Source organism: Carassius auratus, chromosome 18, assembly GCF_003368295.1.
Source record: "Carassius auratus strain Wakin chromosome 18, ASM336829v1, whole genome shotgun sequence".
Taxonomy (NCBI): Eukaryota; Metazoa; Chordata; class Actinopteri; order Cypriniformes; family Cyprinidae; genus Carassius; species Carassius auratus.
Window position 1 is genome coordinate 19,959,136 of NC_039260.1, and position 24,356 is coordinate 19,983,491.

At 41.6% G+C, this 24,356-nt stretch overlaps 1 protein-coding gene across 2 annotated transcripts in view; it reads right to left on the reverse strand.

The window, feature by feature from the left end:
* Positions 1 to 21,905, reverse strand: part of LOC113118621 (lysyl oxidase homolog 1-like) — a 39,189-nt gene extending 17,284 nt beyond the window's left edge. Inside the window, exon 1 of one of the 2 annotated variants that reach the window (XM_026287929.1) lies at positions 21,712 to 21,905. Coding sequence is in view for 1 of the 2 variants with exons in the window: in XM_026287928.1 (XP_026143713.1) it covers positions 1,428 to 2,421 (994 nt within the window). In the remaining variant the exon portion in view is untranslated. Of the gene's footprint in view, positions 1 to 1,427; positions 2,814 to 21,711 lie in introns of those variants that run through there. The other variant, XM_026287928.1, reaches the window with a different exon arrangement.
* Between the last annotated feature and the right edge of the window lie 2,451 nt (positions 21,906 to 24,356).

Below are 24,356 nucleotides of genomic sequence, written 5' to 3' on the forward strand. Positions count from 1 at the left end.
ACAAGAATTTAGAAAAACATGATGACAGGATACTGTTTTTAGCAAGATGTAAGTAAAATAAATCAATGGTCACTATTCAATACAATGTACAATGTAAGTCAAGTCAAGTAAATGTGTCCCATCTAATGTTATTTCAATTTCTAAGACTCAGATTGACAGATAATATATTTATTCCCACAGGCTGGAGCTCTGATTTCAACTTATTTGTTTGTGATTGCATCATTGGGTAATGAGTAATGTACATTTTTTCCACATGTGTACCTTCCAGTGGATTGAGTTAACACCCATTTCCCTTATGACCAGATTTTGTAAACTAGGGTGATTAGTCGTGCGTGAAGTGACTCAAGCAAGAGACAAAGACCATTTCACATTACAAAATGAACCTTGGCAGTGGCCAGAGACTCAGTCCTAAAGGCTTTACACACACACCCGTCTCCTCACACACGTTCACATATTTTCACACACACACTTTTATTTAGGGGCTAGCAAAATATTTTCTGTTTCCTGAGGCAATGGACCCCATGTGTGCTGGGTAATTTCCATCACCCCCCAACCCCCACCCCCAAAACCACACACACACACATACGCTCATGTTCGCCACCCACCCCGCAACAACCAAGCCACTTGAGACCCTTACCCCACCCTCTAAAGCAAATACTGGGAACATTCACCATTAGCCCTTGCAATGCAGTCATCACCAAAACCAGAACCAAATCTTCAAACAATGAACACTCTTTGTGCAGAGCGAGTATCCATAGGCACTAAGCACACACACAAACTACCGCATACTCTTACCCCCACAACACCTGGTTTCAATAACCCAGTCTCTGAGATGAAGATGGACTTGGGACTTCTTTGATTGTAAATTGAAACACAATGGCAATGTGTGTGTGGTGGTGGGGGGTTCAGACATGCTCAGATATTTGGAGAGTACATTTTTACTGACTCCTTATGAGGAAACAAACAGAAAAAATTTCCAGCTGCATAAGCAAACAGCTTTACAATCAATTTTGTGCAGTCTGAGTCCCTTGGGTTACATGTTTGCTAATCCAAAGGGCTGCCAGGAAACACAAAGAGATGGCAGAAGAGCTACATTTTTTAGATGTCTCTCTGCTTTTCTCACTTCCTTTTGTTGAGAGCAAGAATCTAAAACAAGCCCCACACATGCATCCATTTCCCCAAATCTCCAGCCGTGCAAGAGCTTAAGTGCCTATGGTAGTTCCTTTGTGATTAACTTTACTTAGCATAGCAGCCTGCAGAATTGCTCGGCACGTGAATCACAAGGAAAAATAGTAGTATCCAGTACGATATATGCAAAACACACTTTCTGGACTGCTGGTCTATTTCCCAAACTGTTGAGTAAAATTAGTGTGGGATGTACAAATAGATTCTTTCACAAGTGTATACGATGTGGATATGCATCATACCTCTTTGCTGAGTACGATAAACACTCCCTGCATTCACGCTGGGGCTCTCTGCATTGTTAGAGATGAGAGGGTTACGTGGAGGTTGTTGTACGAACGGAGGCTGTGGTTGGGGCCTTCCAAAGGGGGGAAACTGTTCATACTGGGGGCTTTGCACCGCAGGCTGGAATGAGCCTGTGTTGCTAGAAACAGGTACTGCAGCATCTCGAGAGTCCTCGTTGTACAGACTGTGCATATACCTGTGGTCCAGTCCATCAGAAACTGGTGGCTGTGCAGGCTGGGCAGGAACAGCTTGGTATGGTTGACCATAAGGGGCATAGTATTGATGCCTGTCGTCAGTTGCAGTACCCCCTCCATTATAGCTACCTCCTCTAAAACTTCCAGTGGAGTACCCACCTCCTCCATATCCTCCTCCGGCATAGCCACCACCAGTGCCCGTAGAGTACCCCGTCCCACGGAAGGGAGGTTCGTATGACCTGTCTGGATCCGAGTCATAAGGAGAAGAATAAGGAGGCTGTTGAGGGAATGGATACTGTGAATAAGAAGAAGAGGATGAGGAGGAGGATGAGCCAGATGATGGTCTAAAGCGTGAGCCGGTAGATGACTGGAAGCGACTCGTTTCACCTGTTCCAGCTGCACCTTGACGCCAGTTTTCTGGCACCTGGCCAAACCCAAACGGATGTCTGGCTTGGCCTCTCACAGTCTCAGAACTTCCTCTGGAGGGTGCTTGTCTCCGTACATTCCCACCCTGTGGTCGACGGTTGGGAGTGTCCGCTAAAATCACTCGGGGGTTCCCTTCACGCTCCTGAACCCGAGCCGGGACGTATTCAGCCCCACTATTGAGAAGACTGAACACACGTCCATTGTTCTCCCATTGAATCATCTGTCTCCATGGGTTTGAGTTGTCAGTCTGAGATTGATGCTGAGATTGGGACTGTCCACCTACGCTTCCAAGGAACACCCAGACCCACCATGTCACGAAAACCACAGGCAGCATATTGACAAGACTTGCATGCAAAATAACTTCTAAGCTACTTCAGAAAAGAGTGGACAGTGAAACTTCAATTTATATCCCTTGATCCAGCAGGTTAAAGGTGGAAAGGCGTAGATGACTTACAGTGTCCATGTGCAAGTCAGACTACATGCAGTGAAGAAACTTTGTCCTTGGTTCAGTATGTGGTCCAAGCATTGCTGTGAAGAAGGCAGATGATTTCTGAGGCCCCAGGGCAGGCTGCAGTATGAAAATCCTCCCTCTTCCTTACTGTCCGGATGTTGCGTTGTTGTCAGTGGACTGAGCATTGCTCTCAGGCTCTCTCTGGAGATGCCTGCCTGTTGCTCTCCTCTGCACTTCACTATTTGCCTCTCTTACTGCTTACAATGGTCTGTAAAAAAAAAGAGTAAAAAAAAAAAAATCTCCCCCTCCCTCTCTCTCTTTTTCCCTCTCCCTCGCTCACTCAATCTAACATGTTCTTTTTTTTAGATCCCACATGGCCCTAGTGCTAGAGCTGTTTCCTGAATTCCAGCAAAGCCGGGTCTTTGCACAGGCTTCCAGAGTCAACATCACCATCTGTGAAGGGACTTGAATATCTAGCGTGCCTGCGCTGACTTCCTTTCATCCTTCTGAACAAGCAGGGATGTCTGGTGCATGGCCTAGGTTCATCCACCCAGGTGCTAGGAGAGATGTGACTTTGTCTCATGTTTTTCCAAACACTATTTTTTTGCACTCATCATCATCATCATCAAAAAAGTCAGCGAAATTTGGAACAAGCTGTTCCATTTAAAATCACTTTCCAGTAAACCAAAGACAGATGAAAACAGGCAAATACACATCACTTACACTACAAAAACTAACATTATTTTACAAGCCTTATTTAAATATGCAGAGGAAGCCCAGACTCAGTAAAAATATATATATTGCATTGGACTTATATCTTTAGTGTGGATCAAACGGAGGTAATAAATCATGTACAATTTAAAGGGGTCATATGACATTGCTAAAAATAGCATTATTTTGTGTATTTGTTGTCATGCAATGTGAGTGAGAAAACACATTATTTTCCACATACTTTGCATTATTGTCACTCCTCTCTGTTCCGCCTTTCTGAAATGTGTCAGTTTTTACAAAGCTCATCGATCTGTAAAGCGCGTTGTACTCTGATTGGCCAGCTATCCAGTGCATTATGACTGGCCAAATAACCTAACGTGTGACGGAAATGTTATGCCCCTTACCACACAGCATCTCCAGAACATGTTGGCAGTGGCAACAATATTACAGCGAAAATAAAAGTTACTTCTTTCTTTGCGTAAACATTTGGTTATGCAAATCATCCCATACAGTGATGTAGAAATGTGGGGGCATGATTGAATGAGGCATTTTAGGAAGGCGTGGATGAGTCTTAACTTTGAGAAAATAATATCTCTTTGTTTTTGAGACTTTAATCTTTGTGACTTTGCAGATCTTATATAAAACAGTTTAAAATACAGTTTGTTAAGGCTGCTGATCTAAAAAAAAAAAAAAAAAAAAAAAATAGGATTGATGTTCCTGCTTACTTTAACTGGATGGGTTAACATCTAAGGACTGAATATATTTTTGACTTCTGAAGACGGATGAGGGCTCATCTGGCTTCAGACTATTAATGGCCACCAGCTGGTTGTAACAAGCTCCTTATGAAAAACTTCAGTTTTAATATCCATAACATTTCAACTAAGGGTTTTTAATAACTTAAGGGAATTGTTCTGACACTCACTGCTCAAAAAAATTGGGTTGTCATAAAATGTATGCCACAGTTTTACTTATTGATAATAATAGAAAGTTTACTAAACAGCTCCAAAGCTCAGAAGACATGATTTGACTGTGCATTTAGTCCCAAAACTCACTAGCTCTGATCTCACCTCCATCTTTGAAATGTACGTGTCTGAATTCGACGCAAGGGTCTGAAAATAATCGTAGACTCTTAACATCCTGTTAACTGCCTCTTATCACCCCTCCCCACAGGCAAGAACCTCAAGCTGATTAAGATGAAACCTATTCATTTTCCCAACTCTCAACTCTGCTTATTGTTGGACTACTGACTTGCCCTCCATTTATACATCAGCACATTGTGTTGATTTCTAAAGCACAATAATATTTTATTACAGTACAGTAGTCATTTACTTTATTTATACAGAGATCTGTCCAATGAGATCGTTCAAGTTTTATAGACATGAATGTGTTTTCCATATGTGAGATTTATTGGAGTGATATTCACCCAAATTCTGTCATAACTGACTCACCCTCATATTCCAAAGCTACATGACTGTCTTTCTTCTGTGGAACTAAAAGGAGAATTTGCATAATATACAGGTTCAATATTTAACCTTAAAGGATTCATAAAAGTAGTCCATTTCACTTCTAATGTGGAATATGATGTGAAATATCTAGTTCACAATACCCATGGCACTATTATTTTATGATGTCATATGATAACTTTTTGTGAGTTATTTACTCATAATCTTCTCCCATGAGTTTGAGAACTGCTATTATTACAGAATCAGTTAGTTAATTCAGAAAAAGATTTTATTTTTTATTTTATTTTTATCTTGAATTTTCAAATTGTTTACATTTTATTTTAAAGTGTCCTTGTTACAGTGTACTTATATATTTAAATAGTGAGTAATAATAATTAACTACATGTTTCCTGAATGTGGAAGTTCCATTCAACTCATACTAGAACAATGATTTACTTTTCATGGTATCTCGTGTTTATAGTGAAAATAATGTCTGTTCTGAGCTGATTATGTAACTTTAAACCTACTAAAATGATTTTAAAGCAGCCCAATGTTGGTCATCCCTCGTCTCCACATTCCTTGCTCCTCTCTATAGCAATCGTGACAGAACACGGGACAGACAAAGAGTTTATTGGTATGTTTTCCCACCCATTTTGTTTCCCATTGTTTCCAGTGACGCGCGGGTCAATGTATAAACAACCCGCAACCGACCGACGTTTTCAACTAACCCGCCGCAACTTGGACCGCAAAAAAATAAAAAATAAAATATTGTACCCGACCCGCTTCTAAAAGAGTTTTCTATAAAACAAAACTTAATGAAGTCGTCAAAATCATGTTTTACCAAAACAGCGCCGTTGCTCCCCAGTCTTGACCTTTTCTCTCACCGCCTCCATCTCTTCCTGCAGACTGAGCTCATGCGTCATCTTCGCTCCAGTCATTCAGCCAATAAAGTGTAGGCCTATGCATTTCAAAATTGTGTCTAGTACTATACAAATGTTTAATTAGCATCTTTATTTCAAATGACCCGACCGACCGCGTCCCGAATATAATCATTAAAACTATTTTTGGATGACTCGTAACCGCGGATTACTGCGGGTGACCGCAGGCACCCGCTCATTTTGGATCAACCCGCGCATCACTGATAGTTTCCCCACGGATCCCCTTGCTGCTTTGTTCATCTCCCTAGTCCATAAAGACCTGCCCCTTGTGGAGTATGCGGTTGCGTTCAGCTAGTTTGCTGTTCTAACAATGTTCGATTATGCTGCACTGAACTCACTGTTCTTGATCGGGGCAAACTACTACCAACCTGTAGACCTCCCAGACACCACTGGACTGAGATGGAGGGAAGCTATTATCCAGTGTCTGGAGAGCATCTATTCCCAATCCAGAGCACAGCCAGACCCAGAGACCAGCCCACTATCACCCCGCTGTGCAGAGCTCAAGCCCGAGCCCACTGCGACCGACGAGCCATCGCTGAACGGAGTAACAGTGCCTAGGATTGCCGCGGAGCTGGAGCTGCAAGTAAAGTCAGATCAGGTGTGAGATCTGGCTATAACACCTAACATGAGGGAAAAAGCCACGGACAGTGAGAGAACAGAGAGGAGCTCCACCCCCTACACCATGGCTGAGGGGGAGCTTATTGTGGATCTGTGACTGTGGTGCGCAAATTGGATTTATGGTCCGACCTGCCCCCTGTCCATTCTCCTTCGTCAGAGCCCTCTGTCAGTTCCATTCACAAGTCCAGCCCAGAGAGGGCTGCGGTTTCCACATCTGGCCCAGGGATGGCCTCAGATCCTGAGTCAAGCACAGAGAGGGCCCCTGTTTCCACGTCCACCCCACAGAGGACTGCGGTTGCCACTTATGGCCTAGGGAGGGGCACAGGTCCTGAGTCTAGCACAAGGAGTCCTCCTGTTTCCACGTCCAGCCCAGAGAGGGCTGTGGTTCCCATGTATGGCCCAGGTAGGGTCACAGATCTCAAGTCTAGCCCAAAGAGGACTCTTGTTTCCATGTCCAGCCCAGGGAGGGCTCCTGTTTCCAGGTGCCGCCCAGAGTGGACTACGGTCCCCATATAGGGTCCAGGGAGGGATGGTCCTGAGTTTAGCCCAGAGAAGGTTCCCGTTCCTGAGTCCAGCCCGGAGAGGGCTCGTATCCCTGAGTCTAACACGGAGAGGGCTTCCACAGAGGAAATAATTGTAGCTGAGGGCATTATTGTCCCAATTAAAGTTTAATTAAAAAATGTTTTGAATTAAAATGATTATTTACACTCAATATGTACAATACTGAGGTGCAGATATGTGCCAGTATTTGCAATCAATAGTACAAATAGCAGAACATCCTGCTATTTTTACATAGTGTAAATATAATTTACACAGTGTAAATAGCATATCTCTTAGTGCACATAGCCGATGCCGCTTAATCCCAAGTAGGTCTATAGTTCCTTGTTTACAAAAAAAAAAGAGAGAAAAAAAAACAATAAAAAAAACCTTGTATTCCCAGTTTTGCTCATCTGAAAGTGACATGCCATACAGACAAGTATGGTGACCCATACTCAGAATTTGTGCTATGCATTTAACCCGTCCAAAGTGCACACACACAGCAGTGCACACACACACACACCGTGAACACACACCCGGAGCAATGGGCAGCCATTTATGTTGCTGCGCCCGGGGAGCAGTTGGGGGTTCAGTGCCTTGCTCAAGGGCACCTAAGTCGGAGTATTGCCGGCCCAAGACTCGAACCCACAACCCTAGTCAAACTCTCTAACCACTAGGCCACAACTTCCCCATCTAGGCCATAACTTCCCCATCTGGCACAGGATCCCCTGGAATCACCTTATTTGAAGATACCATTGCTTTGAGCTAGTTAATTTGACCACTATAGTCATTACATTTATTCAAAACAATTTAAGGGAGATTCAGCATCCCTTGCCTCTTCTGATGGACCGCAGTTGCTGTCGAGCCATAAAGCACTTGAAAGAAAAACAAGATCAGAGAGCTAAAAGCACATTAGTCTTTGGTGTGGAAGGCTGCCTTTGTCTCTCGCTGAGCCATATCTCTTTGATTTGATTATACAGTACTTGCTGAATATTGATATGTGCTATGCACAAAATGGCTTTATTTTGTTATTGCCTGCTGTGTCCTACACTTTTGCAGCAGATGAGTAAAAAAGCCATGTACTCTGTAACTTTACAAATAAGGGAAAGCAGAGTATAAGATTACTGCATGAAATTGGAATGAATTTTGGGACAGTGAGTTCAAAATGTCCCAAATATCAGATTTCGCCGTCCGTTCGCCGTCAAAATCAACAGTTGCCATGCTGTTTGCATTGGCCATGTGTAGAGCGGTAATGCCCTGAATGTACTGGAGAACAAGGCATGACAACATTCCTCACAGGATTATGTTTAAACTAACCAGCCAGCATTTTGAGCTGGCTCTGGGGAAAATGAACCTACCAAAACATGCAGACGAATAACAGATTGGTTTAACCACACATTTCTGGCAGATGCATGGCAACGTGCTTCAAAGTGAAGCCTTATATTGATGTTCTTGGGATGAAAGATGGAGAGAAAGGTGAGGGACAGCTCTGAAGATTACATTAGCCACACTACTCCATCAATATGTTAAAGGATGTGTACTGTATTGTTAGATTTACATTCCTAAAAATAATAGCATAAAAAGGAGATTTTGATGCAATGCCATTTTGTGTTGCCTTAAATTCTATAAAAGAACAATTTTTGTTTTATTCCGTAGAACAATTTAATAATCTAAAGAACCTGTTTTACACAATGAAGAACTTTTTGTGCAATAGGAAGATTCCATGGATGTTAAACGTTCTTCATGTAACCACTGATGCCAATAAAGAACCTTTATTTTTAAGAGTGTATTGATATTTATTACAAGCTGGTTGAAGGTAAAGTCTGATCTGAGGTTTGAGATTTGTGAAAAGTGAATTGAGAAAAACAAGAGAGAAAAGACACAGAGGATTAGATGCAACGAAGGGGAAATGTGCAAATTTGCTCATGATACCCTACTCGGGAATTGTAAAATACGTCTTTGGCACTCATCTGTGTTCCAGCAGACAATAAAAAAGAGCATGTGAATAACTGTAAGCGAGAAACACCACCAATATTCTGACGTTTTCAAAAGTCCTGACATCCTGTTTTCCGTTTGTGTCTGTTGTAGGAATATCCATCAGCAATGTTCAGTTCTACATTTCCCAGGTCATGAAAACAAATCCTGGGGCAGCTTTGCACAAGGAAAACCCTCAACAGATCAACAGGACAAAGCTTTCACAACACAAATAGACAGGGCTTTAACCTCCGCAGTGTGATTTCCGTAATCCCATACTGCAGACTTTCCTGTCCCAAAAAACATGTTTGATTAATCATCCAGACTTCTCTCCTAAGACCACTGTTGTCATTGCAAAGCTCATTATTTTCTAAGTAGGCCTGGCATGCTGTTAAAATGCCAACAGCCTTTCATTCACTTGCACAACCATTACAAGTCTAAAGCAATTACCCTCAAATTTGCTTGTGTTAGTTAGTAGCTAGGCCACAGCTAGAACTGACAAAAGTGCTCATTTATAGCAGCTTCAAGCGCCTGTTTTTTATGTTTTCTCTTAAAAAGGCAATACTTATTCCCCTTTAAGTCATTTATTTTGTTGAGTAAATGGGGCCAGGTGTGAAATCTATCTCCAGTCAATTGGACGAGCTCTCAGGAGCCATTACGACCTTACCTTCTCTCAGAATGGTTTGTAAAGGACCTGACATGACTCACGACTGAATAAGTGGCACATGCCACTTATTCAGTCGTGAGTCAAGTCCTTTACAGACCATTCTGAGAGAACTTTCGGTTGCACTTTATTTTACAGTACATGTACTAACATGTACTTATAGTGTACTTACAGTGGATTTATCTAAGAAAGTTCTGGTAATACAAGGTAACTACATGGGGTAGGGTTAGGTTTAGGGGTAGGTTCAGGGTTAGTACCTAGTTATTATATAGTTATTGTAATTACTATAATAAGTACATAGTATGTACATGAGGAACAGGACTGTAAAATAAAGTGCTACCAAACTTTCCTCTCCATTTGTGCAGCTTTTAATAATGTTGCATGCATACAAACCTGATCGTCTGAGGATTAGGTTAGTTTTACTTTAGCCTAACCAACAAAGCTATATATATATATCAGTCTTTTGGCACACCAGCATAGAATTATGATTAGTATCTGAACCCTACAGTAGTCATTTAATTTAATTATAGCCCCTTTTACACATACTGTCTATACTGGTAAATTACTGATTAAATTACAATTAAGAGATCATATGTGAACAGGACTTTTACAAAAATACCACTAAATTAGTTTTGGCAATTTACCAGTGTAAGAAGTTGTAACATTACCAGAAAATTACCAGTAATGTGCTCTGTGTCAATGCAGAAAATGAAAACACCAACAAAAACAGTGACCATGAATACCCCTCCATGTTTATAAACACAACACCGGGAGGCACAGCCGTTTAAAGGTCATTACTGGTTAATGATGTCACAGCATTTACCGGTATTTTGAGACTGGTGCATGAATGGTGCTTTACTGGTAAAAGGATATAACATTGTTGCCTGTGTAAACAGTGCATACAGTATTTGTATTTACTGGTAAAGTAATTTTACAGCAATTTATTGGTATTACTGTATGGCTCATGAGAAGAGAACTTGTTTGCAAGAGTGAAATGGCAATTGGAGGTTGATTTTGATGTTATTTTCTTTGCATCTTTATTTTAATAATTATATTTTATTGTATTTTATTTTTAATATTATTCATAATTTTATTATTAATATTATTCATTATAGTATTTAATACTAATACAATAAAACTATATGATTTTGCCAAGTAAGACATGTTCCTGGATCAAAATAATTGTCCAAAATATAGACTTAACCCAATCCCTACCCACTAAACCTAACTCTACTCATAATGTATACCTAAAATTAGTGGGAAATACTTACTAATTAACAAGCGTGTAGAAGCACTTAACCCTGATTGTAAGCCTAAAACAGATATTTCCTGAAAAGTTATATCTCTGTTCTCATTGGTTGATTGGAATGTTGTTCCTGGATCAACAAGGATGTTAATCCAGGATCATGTTGTACTCGGTGAATGTTCCTGGATCAACATTCCAATCAACCAATCACAACCAAGGGAATACCTTTTTTTAGGCTTACAATTAGGGTTAGGTGCTTCTACACCCTTCTTAATCAGCTATCATTTTCCACTGGTATTAGGAATAAATTAGGGGTAAGGTTAGGTTTAGGGGTAAGAATTGGTCTATATTTTTGGACAATAATGTTGATCCAGGATCATCAAAAGATGTTGATCCAGGAACTTGTCTTACTTGGCAAAACTGTAAATATGTTTTTATTTTATTATGTTTTATTTATTTATTTTTTTCACTTAAATGATGTCAAAGCCTCAGTTTGAGTCAAAACAATGTGCACCTGAAAACAAACAAAAAAACATAGGAGCACACAGTCTGTACATATAAAAAATAAAAAAAAATAAAAAAATAAAAACTGATAATGGCTGATAAGGTTGAGAAAATACACAAAAACCCTTGACTGTTTAAAGCAAAAAATCCAGGTCTACACATCAAATTCCGAACCCTCAATGACCTGTGAATACTAATAAACATTTTCAACCTAATTACACAGCTAGTTATTCCCTCAGGAGATTCCCTCACAGCAGCACCATATGCCTTCATCCACAAACCCTCCAGTTTATTCTTTGTCTCTCGTATATACAACATGTCAGACATAAAATCTCCTAAGCTGTTGTTTAGATTAACACAGTTTTGTATTACAATGTGCCAAAATCCAAAGACATGCGTATGATGCCTCGCTGTCAGAATAAGCCATTTCAGAGTGTTACACGAGGGGGTTCAAAGTCTGAATACATACTTTTAAAGACTTTTAAGCTTGCATGTGTTTCAAACAGGTGTTGAATGTCACGGTTCATCTTGAAATTCACTGCAGTTTGTAAGAAAGCCATGAAGGTCAGAGGATTCTGGTGTTATTCTCTATCAACTTCTGACATATATTCTTACTGAAAACCTCAATGTACAGCAGATATTTGTGTGCTTTTGTTGCAAAGGGATAAATTATAAAATTGATGGTCATTTTTTTTTTTTTTTGATAAATGGCTAGGATAGATTTCAAGCTACAAAAATGATTGCAAAAGCAACACAGCATTCAGGATATTATTCAAAAATGCATCTTTTGTTTTCGACATAAGAATGAAAGTCATAATGGTTTGGAACGACAAGTAGGTGAGATCATTTTTTTTCCCTTTTGGTGGAGGAATCAGTTACATTGGCTTCAAAATGAAGGAATATAAACTTCTAATGTTTAATCATTAAAGCATTAATTCTCTATTAATTCATCCATCAATACAATGTGTTTTATGTTTGTGCAGGTAAAAATGCCCTATTCTCATCTTCTCTCTGGGCAAGTAATGCACCCTGGCATGAATAATACTGCATGTATTGCTGTAAGCAAAGTTTCTCACAGATGGGTATCAGACAGAGGGCCTTACTCTTATCTTAAGCAGTTAGCCACTCACTCTTGGGCTTCAGACAAATTCTGCTTTGAGTTAAATGGTAACCTCAGTTTCTTACTCTCTGAGGGGAAACAAGGCATGGAAACACTCACAATACACAGTTCAGTTGCTCAACATAAGTGTATAGCAAACACGCAGTACTTTGAGCTACAGAACGATTACCTTATTCATTCACCATGAGATTTACATGGTACACTATACTTTACTGTGGTACAGTCATGTAAAAAAAAAAAAAAAAACTATTAAAATTACCCTGCTATTGTCACGGTCTTACGCTGCCTGAAGGAATACGGAGTCGAGGATAAACGGAATAAGGTTTTTAATATATCCAACACAGGGGATATCCAACATGGAGCACAGAGGTAGACACACGTAAGTAGCAAATGATCACAAGTGAGGAGACCCGACAAAACAGAACTGAAAGGACAAGGCTTAAGTACAAAGGATAATGGGGAAACACAGGTGGATGGAATAACTAAATTAACAGGGACATGGAACACATGAGGAATAGAATAGACACACCTGGGAACTAATTAAACTAAACACGGAAGACAGAAACTGGGTCATGGGCAAAAACACACTAAATGAGTCCAGGTGTGTGACAGTACTCCCCCCTCCCGGTAGGTGCGTCCTCGCACCGTAGAAACAACAGGGGGAGGCGTGGGTGGGAACTTGGGAGGAGGTTCCGGTGGAGGACGGACTCCCAGGAGGGGGCCAGCAGACAGAGACCACAGAAGGAGGAGCCAGGGAGGAGACGACGGAGGAAGGAGCCAGGGAGGAGACAGGAGCAGGAGGAGCCAGATGGTCCACCAGAGACCAGCCAGGACTGAGATCCAAGGTGGAGTCGACGGCGGGAGGAGCCATGGTGAAGGAAGGGTCGACGACACCAGGGGGCCGACAGGCGGAGACTGCACCGGTGGGTGAGGAGCCCAAGATGGAGCAGCACAGCCGCAGAGCCAGGGTGACGTCGAGGATCCGGAGGGCCTAGGTGGAGCTGAAGGCTCAGGCGACCAAGGCGGAGGCGGGGTCCTGGCAGACCGCTGTGGAGCCGGAGTGACCAGGGTGGAGGTGGAACAGGGGAGAAGGAGGAGCCTGACAGAGCCGGAGGGATGGAGTGACGAGGTGGAACCAGAGGAGTGGAGTCCCGAGGCGGCGGATGGTCAACGACTGACCAAGGTGGAGCCGGAGGGACGAGGGAGCCCGGTGGAGCAGGTGGGATGACAGGCCACGGTGGAGACGAGGGAGCTAAGAGCCAAGGCGGAGCCGCTGGGTCGAAGGATCGAAGAGGAGTCCAGGGCTCGGAGGCTGGAGGCGGAGACAGGGCCTTAACACGCCAAGGCGGAGCTGGAGACTGGCAGTCCAGCGGCGAACCACCGCGCCCCGATGGCGCGGACTGAGGGTGAGCTGCGGGACTGGCTGGCACCAGCAGGGATGACGAGGAACTGGCTGGTCTAGGAGGAGGAGAGAGGAGAAGGATGGGAGGAAGGACAGGAGGATCAGGACTGGACGGAACCAGCGAAAGAGGAGTAGAGGGACCAGCAGGTTTGGGAGGAGGCGGGAGAGGGAGGCTGGGAGGGAATACAAGAAACACAGAAGATTCAGAGCTGGGCGGAACCAGCGGAGACACAGAAAATTCAGAGCTGGGCGGAACCAGCGGAGACACCGAAGATTTAGAGCTGGGCGGAACCAGCGGAGACACAGAAGATTCAGAGCTGGGCGGAACCAGCGGAGACACAGGAAACTCAGGGCTGGGCGGAACCAGCGGAGACACAGGAAACTCAGGGCTGGGCGGAACCAGCGGAGACACAGAAAACTCAGGGCTGGGCGGAACCAGCGGAGAAACAGAAAACTCAGGGCTGGGCGGAACCAGCGGAAATGGAGCAGAGGAAATGACTGGAGGAGGTAGGAGTGGGAGACTGAGAGGGTTTACAGGGGAATCAGGGCTGGACGGAACCAGCGGGGAAACAGGAAAATTAGGGATTACCTCCATAGACCAGTCCATCAGATCCAGAGCTTGCTCCTTATGACCTTCAGAGACTGCATATAGCTCACCCTCAGTCGCAGGAGTGTGGGCAGGGCTTTCCTCCACGCCCTCGATCTCCACGAGGACTCCCACGATGCACGGTGTTGCCGGCTCACACACCTGGTCAGTCGCGCTCTCGAGTTCCGGCTCCCTGTCAGTGGATGGCTCGGGCTCTGCGGCTGCGGTGGGCTCTGGCTCAGTGCGGCGTGATGGTGGCTGGCTGGTCTCTGGGTCGGGAGTGGGGCTGGCGAGGTCCTCTATGGGGCAGACGGTGAGAGGTGACCCATTTCTCGCCAGAGTCCACTCCACGTATGCGGCGAAATCCTCTCGAGGACCATCTTCGGACGACAACGCTCTGCATTTGGAGTTCAGGCTGGTGTTGTAGAAGGTGCAGAGCGCGCCGTCCGGGTAGCTGGTGGCATTAGCTAATAGGAAAAACTGTCTGGTATGGTCCTCGAGAGAACGTCCTTCCTGCTTCAGCAGGAGGATGAGGAATTCGGGACGATAGAGGGGATCCATAGACACTAAGAAAAGAAAAGACTGTGAAAAAACAAAAGCAAAACGGAGGGAAGAACACGCAGTTTTCTATTTTCTCTTTAGAGGTCGGGTCTTCTGTCACGGTCTTACGCTGCCTGAAGGAATACGGAGTCGAGGATAAACGGAATAAGGTTTTTAATATATCCAACACAGGGGATATCCAACATGGAGCACAGAGGTAGACACACGTAAGTAGCAAATGATCACAAGTGAGGAGACCCGACAAAACAGAACTGAAAGGACAAGGCTTAAGTACAAAGGATAATGGGGAAACACAGGTGGATGGAATAACTAAATTAACAGGGACATGGAACACATGAGGAATAGAATAGACACACCTGGGAACTAATTAAACTAAACACGGAAGACAGAAACTGGGTCATGGGCAAAAACACACTAAATGAGTCCAGGTGTGTGACAGCTATTTGGTACTTTTTTGTTTGCTAAAATTAAGTAAAAAAGGCTGGATTTACCATATGCCACTTTCTGCCACCTAGTGTTGACTGAATTAAAAGCACATTCAGTAAAACATTTGTGCAATACAAATACTTTTAATAAATTATTTTTTATCTATTGTTTAGATTTTTTTTTTTTTTTTTGGGGGGGGGGGATGGGGGTCAACACCTACTGCACTCTTTAGACCACTGCTCTCTTGAAACAGCAGCATCTTATATGCAGATAGAAATGTTGAGTTTGCTGTTTCACATCAGAAAATAAAAATACAGATGACAGAGAATGAGCAGCTCAGGAGTGCTTTAAAAACTGGCTGATGTCGGCATGTTAATTCTTTCTGTTATGACTCTCATAGGAGCAGAGCATCACTTCATCTCTTTCCCTCTCTGCATCTTTCCATCTCTAGAAAACTAACTATCAGAGTGCTGTCCTGTAGCCGATGCACTACTTCATTAATTAAGCCCATATGTCGCTCCTTCCTCATAATGTAGGATTTTCTCCTTACTGAGCATTTGCTGCGCTGGAACAAATACATCACCTAGAACACAGAAATACTGCAGCCTAAAGTCAGCACCTTACATTACATATACTGAAGCAGAGATACTGCATGTTTTTGAATGGCCAAAGTAAGTGGACAATAAAAAACTGAAATGTCTCGGTTACGTATGGTAACCCTCGTTCCCCAAAGGAGGGAACGGAGATGCCACATCGGTGACCGATGCAAAATGGGAAATCGCTTCGATAGACCAATCTACTTCGAGTGTAAATTAAATGAGCCAATGCACATTGGCATGCAATTATTGCATCCAGCTTCCGTTGATCACAGCGTGAGTATAAGGCGGCAGCAGGTGCGATTTCATACCAGGTTTTCGCAGAAGAGAAAAGCCGATGTCCGTTTGCTCAGCGGCGGCACAACAACCATGGCGACTGGACGTTCCTTCAGGGAACAAGGGTTACCATACGTAACCGAGACATTCCCTTTCAATCGGTCACTCTCGACGCCACGTCGGTGACCGACGCAAAATGGGATCCCTACCAAAGTGCCATGGGTGCTGCCCCTTCCAGTGATCTGTGCGAGCCGCCTGTGCGAGGGACGCTGCAGAAGCCCCATCCTTCCTGAACAAGGTCTCAGGAGCAAATACACATATAGCATCCATTTAGGTGTATATGGAGAAATTTGAGGTGATTAAAACCCTCTTGGGAAGGCAGAAGTCTGCCGGGGAAACACAGGCTCTAAGGCTTTACTGTGGACTATACACATACAATTACCGCTTAGGTCTCAATATGGAACCCAGCCTCTCATGGTTCTCACGGATTCATCATGAAGGCCTGGCACCAGACGGTCCACTGCGACCAGCGGCCTAGGGTGATGGAGAATCTCAACAGGGTCTACAGTATGGACACTCTGGAGCAGTTTAAGCAAGCCGACACTAACCGGGGCCTCTCAGTGTCAAAACACGTTTGAGATGAGAACACAAGAGGATACTGCCTCTACACAAAGGCTATAGATCCTAGCGAGCATGTTAGGGGTCACCCAGCCTGCAGCTCTACAAATATCTGTCAGCGAGGTGCCACGAGCCAGCGCCCAGGAGGATGCAAAACTTCTGGTTGAGTGAGCTCGAACCTGAACGGGCAGGGCACACTCAGGGCATTCCCCTTCTGCCGGCCTCTGTAACAGACAAAGAGCTGGTCTGAGGTCCTGAAGCTTTGTGTCTGGTCTATGTAGCATCTCAATGCTCAGACAGGACAGAGCAAAGCCAGGGCTGGGTCTGCCTCCTCCAGGGACAGCATTTGCAGGTTCACCACTTGGTCTGTAGTGGGAACCTTGGGTACGTAGCCAGGCCGGGGCCTCAGGATTACCTGGGAGTCAGCCGGCCCAAACTCTAGGAACGACTCATCGACCAAAAATGCATGTAGGTCCCCTACCCTCTTGATGGAGGCCAGTGCAAGCAGGAGCAGAGTTTTCAATGAAAGAAACTTTAGCTCAACTGAATGCAAAGGCTTGAACAGGCCCTGCTGTAGTGTTTAAGCACTAGAGTCAGGTCCCAAGAGGGTATAGAGGGGGGCCGGGACATGGAGTTTCCAAAGGTCTGGATGTGGGTGCCAAATGGTGCCCCGTCTCTGAGTCAGTAGATCCTTCCTCAGAGGAATCAGCCAAGGAGGGGCTGTCGCAAGGAGCACAAGTTCGGAGAACCAGGTCTGAGTGGGCCAATACAGTGCCACTAGCCAGACTTCCTCATCGTCCTCCTGGACTTTGCACAGTACTTGCGTAGGCCCCGCAGCCAGCTGTGTGCCAGTGCGTCCATGCAGAGAGTTCCCTCGGTCAGGGAGTAGAACAACTGGCAGTGAGTGGTCTCTGGAGAAGCAAACAGGTATACCTGAGCGGCTCCGAACCGTCTCCAAATCAGCTGGACCATCAGGGGATAGAGTTGCCATTCTCCTGGGAGCACTGCTCGAGACAGCTCGTCGGCTGTATGGTTGAGCAGGCCCGGAATGTGAACAGCACGAAGTGACCTCAGAACCTTCCGACTCCAAAAGGAGGAGGTGGCGGGCGAGTTGTGACATGCGGCGGCACCGCAGACAACCTTGTCGGTTGATGTACGCAATGGTTGCTGTGTTTTCCCGTTCGGACCAGCACATGCTAGCCTCGTGAGTGACCTTTGAGACTGTTCAAGGCAAGGTGCACGGCTAACAACTCTAAATCAGTGTTGATTGAATGTTCATATGTGACCCTGCAGCACAAAAGCAGTCATAATTGTCATAGCTATATTTGTAGCAATAGCCAACAAATCATTGAATGGGTCAAAATTATAGATTTTCCTTTTATGTCAAAAATCATTAAGGTATTAAGTAAAGATCATGTTCCATATTTTAATTTTGAAAAATGTACCCTTATGACTGGTTTTGTGTACCAGGGTCAAATCTAGGGTTATTTATAATTTTATATCCAGTTTATTTTTAAACATATTGGCTGATTAATTGGAATATTGTGCTTAGTCTCTAACTCACTGGAATGCATGCACTTTTGATCTTTAGTGTATTATAATACTTTGCTTCATTAATAAATGTCACTTAAATGCAGTTCTGCATTGCCTGCAGAGTGTAGATAATAGCAAACTTTCAATCATAAGACTGAGAGAATGTATTTTTACGTGTGTGTATGTGTGTGTGTGTGAGAGAGAGAGAGAGAGAGAGAGAGAGAGCTCCCATGTTGAGCTTGTCCTTCAGAAGAGCTGAGAAATGGAGAGTGGTGACAAAGGTACAAACATTATTCTCCTCCTGCTATATTTTGAGGTCTTTATTGCCGTCTAATGCACATCACTATTCATCCAGCACTGTTCCTGACACCTCATAACACACAAAAACACACACACACACACACACACACACACACACACACACACACAAACACGTAACGTCCTTTATTCACTGCTGAAGTAGCCCACTCAGAATGCCACACTCGTTCTCACACAGAGAAAATGAGAGCGAGAGAAAGGGAGGGAGAGGTATGAGGAAGGTGAAGTAAAAGAGAGATCAAGGATGAAGCACACTGGCTCCAGTATGCCACAAAAATGTCACAGCGGGCTCCGGTATAAATCACTGACCGCTGTGATGTGTTTACTCATTACACTGAGATGCAGTTCTGTCATCCAGAGTCTCATTTAGTCCCCCAGAACCCGAAGCCAAGGCCGCCATGGCCTGAACGCTGATCTTATCCTCCCAGCGGCTGGGCAAGATAAAACACACCGCACTCTGCTCACGGACTAAACATTTTTCTAAGACTTTAACCGGATTGTTTACAGAGAGCAGGCAATAGTATAGTGTGGTTTTTGTAGTTATAACAGACTGCTCACATAGAAACTAACACACAATAGATTATAGGAGAATGCAACTCTGTGAAGCTCTGTGAAGATTTGTGATATTTTTTTCTTGTATGGACATTTTAATTGGATATCATTTCTGTAACCTTAATGTTCTATTGAGCTTTATTGTATTTATTATTATTATTATTATTATTATTATTATTATTATTATTATTATTATTATTATTATTATTATTATTATTATTATTATTATTCTGGAAGCCACACAGAATAAACTGTGACTTCTAAACATTCATTTATAGTAATACCAACTTATCTCATTTTAATAATTTTATCTCACAATAATGATATTGATGATTTACAAAAGCATGTTTATGCTCTTTAAATGTGTTCACGTACAGTTTGTTTTTACCATTATTTTTTTTATTTTATTTTTTTGCTAAAAGATGCAAATAAAATAATGTGTTATGTTTATTTGGTTATTTTATTAATGAAGCTCATAACTGAATTATCAGTGGTTATTAGTGAATGTTTTGAAATGATTTTCAGCATTGCTTTCAGTGTAGATTACAGTATGGCTATTTCTGTAGTAAACTACTACAGAGTATGTTTTGGGTCTGGGTTCTTTAAAGTGAAGAGAAATTCATTATTTTTCATTTTGAAAATTGTTTATAATCAATTATTTCAAAAACTAGAATCATGAAGTTTGAACCTAATACTCAGATATTGAGTGCGTTAATCAAGTTTGAGCTGTTTTAACAATCTATCCAGACTCCATATGGAACATGACATTTTTGAAGGCAAGATTATACACATCAAGAACAAGTACACTTAAAGGAAAGTGTAATTGTTCATGGTTTGACAATCTAGGTGCTCTCCAGAGCCTCTCTAGCTGCTTTTACACATAACACAAGGCCACTTATTCTTATACCACATTCACATCACCTTCACCACATAAAATACTTTTAGCAGAAATTAATTAATTTTTCCTCCCCTCACTCTATCTCTGCCTGAGATAAAGTAACAGTCTATTTCTGTTGCTTCTGAAACATGAACACAGTTGTTTTAATACTCCAGAAAGACTGATACAGTCTCACAGCTTTAATATAAGAAGTCAAGCAATCAGGCCCTGATTTAAATCTGACTGAAGGCATAAAGCCCTGAGGTGAAGAAGGAGGGCAACCGCCGCTGAACAAATGAAGGTAATCCATCTGTGGAGCAGGGGTGAGATACAGGTCCACATCTCTGATACACACACACACACACACACACACACACACACACGCACACACACACACACACACACACACACACACACAGAGCTGTCTGATAGCGAACCTTTAAATGTCTGGAGGCAAGCTGAAAATAGGGAGCTTAATAATGAGGATTTACTGTCTGCGGTCAGTTTTCTTGTAAATGACTGCCAAAGGAAGTCCATAATCTTGTTTTGGTTTTGTTTCTGTATACAGCGAGGTGTGTGCTGACAACAATATGCAGTGATGAAGGGCATTTCTTTGTTTACCATGAGAATTTTAATGCCATCATCAAACAAGGGTGTCATGTTATAATACAAGCTTGTAAAGGATCATTTATTATATGGACAGCTCTGACTCTACATTGTGTTGGGATGGGCACATTCTGTGTTTATAAAATGCTGCTGTATTTATATCTAACTGTAAAGATCCAACAGATTATTTCTGCAAAATCTTTTAAATGAATCAAAAGCATGCGTTACCAGTGCAATCAGATTTACAACTGAATCAAAATTCGGGTTGCACTTTATTTTACAGTACGTGTACTAACATGTACTTATAGTGTACTTACAGTGTATTTATCTAAGAAAGTTCTGGTACCACAAGATAACTACATGGGGTAGGGTTAGGTTTAGGGGTAGGTTCAGGGTTAGTACCTAGTTATTACATAGTTATTGTAATTACTATAATAAGTACATAGTATGTACATGAGGAACATGACTGTAAAGTGAAGTGCTACCAAAATTTGTTTGAATATTTTAAACCAAAACATATAGCATGGCCAGTGCGATATAATTACTGAATAAGAAACACGCACACAACCAGTATAGTCTGAATCACAACATATGACTCAAATGGTTCTTCTTAGTGAATATAAAACATACAGTGTAACAAACAATCACAAACAAATTACTCTTTATAATGGTTATTTTACGGTAAATAAATAACATACAACATGACCAGTGAAGTCTGAGTGACCGGCAAGTTTCTCTTTTAAACCGGTTCTTTTATACAGAATCACAAACATACAGTGTGAGCAGTATAGTGTGAATCACAAGGGAATGACTCTTTAATTGGATCATTTTTCAGTCAATCTATAACATACAGTGTGACCAGTGTAGTCCGATTCACAAACAAATGACTCTTTTAAACTGGTTCTTTTTGTTTGGTTCATGTCTAATATGTGTCTGTAGTGTCACTGTGTGAATCTAAGGTTTTCCACGTCCCGTGTTTCTGTGCAGATGATAAACAAATGACTGACTAATACATGTACTATTGAACATCGCTGTGTTTTCTAATACTGTTTTGTAAAAGCTACTCACAGTCGTGTTGTTTTAGGTTGTAAAATCAGGGTAAAACACATCCTCTGGTGGCTTGTTATTCTGCTCTGGATGGGCTTCCCAAGCTGTTTTCCTTTCTCTCACTTTATTCTTTCTCCAATTCCAGCATCAGCGCAGATTAGTCACACTGTACTGTCACTAATGCAAGACAGACAGACTGCGACAAACACATATTCTCAGATAAACACGGCATACAGACTGAGGTTACTCTGAGGGGAACAGACTTATAATTACTTTTCCTTCTGTCAGTGTTTTGTCAAACTGTAACAGCTATTGATTTCTCAAATGTCTGTCTGCGTTCATTAGGAGGGTGTGTATCTTTTTGACCCTTCTCTGCCAGTATGATTTTATAACATGTTAAAAATCTGCATGTTTGTGCATTTTGCCCTAGAGAAGAGTCGAAGTACCTTAACTACCCTCAAAACAACATCTGTCGCCGGTTTTAAGGAGGCCAACCTCCCTCTTCCTAAAATGAAATTTAATCAGGGTGTTAAAAAATAACTGCTGAAACTTCAGGGAGTTATTTTTATACGTGAGAAGGCCACAGCATTAAGCTATAAATGAAAGCAAAGAAACTGCACCTCAAAATGTTGCATTAAATATTAAATCTGAAACAGTGCTAAAATCCCTACCATTCCAGCATCAATTAAATTGTACATATCATACTCAAACTCACATCATTTCCCTAAACGATTTTGTAATAACCTTAATGGTTAATAAGGTTGTAACGAATGCCAAATGTATTTCTTAATTTGAACTATACAGTGTTGCTTTGGACCCTATTGACTTTCAATGTATGCATAAAAAGAGCTGAAACATTTTTCATAATATTCATAATGTTTTTCTTTAAGATAATTTCTGAAATGATCAAATAGTTATTAAAATGTTAAAACAAACTTGTGATTCTTCTGAAGGATATGCTATGTTATGTGCATTATTATTTTAGTTTTATTGAGACACTATTGTAGCTTTTTAAGATTTTAAAATAGAATGTTGTTGTTTTCATTTTCATTTTAGTTAAAATGTTAGTAATTTTGAGGTGCTTTCTGTAAAAAAAAAAAAAAAAAAAAATATATATATATATATATATATATATATATATATATATATATATATATATATTTTTTTTTTTTTTTTTTTTTTTTTTTTTTTTTTTTTGTAAATATGTCTCTTTACACTTAAGTTATTTTAGTACCTCATAAAACTCAATGAGAAAATGAGAAATGTTTCCTTGGCAATAGCTGAATTATGTCTTTATGATTATTTTATTTTATTTTGCTTATTGTTACTGTTTACATTCCTTTCGATGGTGAAATGGTTTAGTTTTCAGATTTAGTTATGGATAATATCCCTGATTGTACAGTAGCTGCTCCACACAGCCAGAATCAGCATAACAACTAACAGTATTTTCTCAGATTTTACTTTCAGTATTTGTTCAAGAATAATGATCTCATTTTGACGGGTCAAGTTGTTGAACACCAAACTAATGGCGTTTGAAATATGTATCCATCTTTTAGACATCAGAAAGTTGTGGAAGCACAGAACTGGAATAAAACAGTATGTTTTCTCAGCACAGTGAACTGAAGGAAACTTTGATGCCTCTTGATACGACCCATTTAATCTGGATGTTAGCTTTTAATTAGACAAGGCTCTGTCTTTGGCTGCTTTACGTCTCAGTCTGAGCGGAAAGCCGCTAGAGGCGCCAATCTGTACAAGTTCAATTTGTAACATTTGTGCCTCCAATTAATCAGTACTGTCCTGATAATGCACACCTAAGGTTATACATATGTTTGAGAGCTTAGGCATTCACAGGTGAAAAATTCGGAGCTGTCTGGAGATTAATCATGTTTGGGTGGAAGCAGAGCGAGAACGAGCGAGAGATGTGCCTCGTCTCTGGAGGGAACGGCTCTAGGCATGAGTGACTCTCAGTGGGTCGAAACTGATTAATTGGCAGCCTGTTGAATGCTGGGAAAGGGACTGACCTGGACACACATCAGAAAGCACAATGTGAAGGCCGGGCTGAATGCATTGGCCACAGTAGACGTCTCTCACTTTGGGTAAATTGGTCCCATTGGACAGAGCTGTCTCACCTCGTGGTGCCAGAAGCACATGTCAATAAAGTCCTTCTAGCTGGAAATATGATGAGGTGCATGTGAGGGCAGAGGTTAAAGGTCAAAGGTGAAGCTTTCATTTTTGGTATCAATTTGTATTTATTATTACATTTGTGTTAAGTTCATGTAGAGCCTCTGATTGTCATGTAGAGCAATCAAACACAGAGCTATTTTAGTTTTTAACATTTGATTTTAGTTAAAGTTTCGGTAAGTTTGTGAGGTCATTTCCTTTTATTTATTTATTTATGTATTTATTTATTTATGTAGTTGTGGGGTTTTGTATAATATATATATATATATATATATATATATATATATATATATATATATATATATATATATATATATATATATATTTCTTTTTTTCTTTTTTTTTTCTTTTTAGGCACTTTAAATGAAAATAAAGGCTAAATAAATACATTTTATCTCAATAAGTAAATATATTATAACTCAATAATGTAAACTGCCTGACCTGTAAATGCAGCTTTTTAACTTTATCGTTAACTGCATTAAATT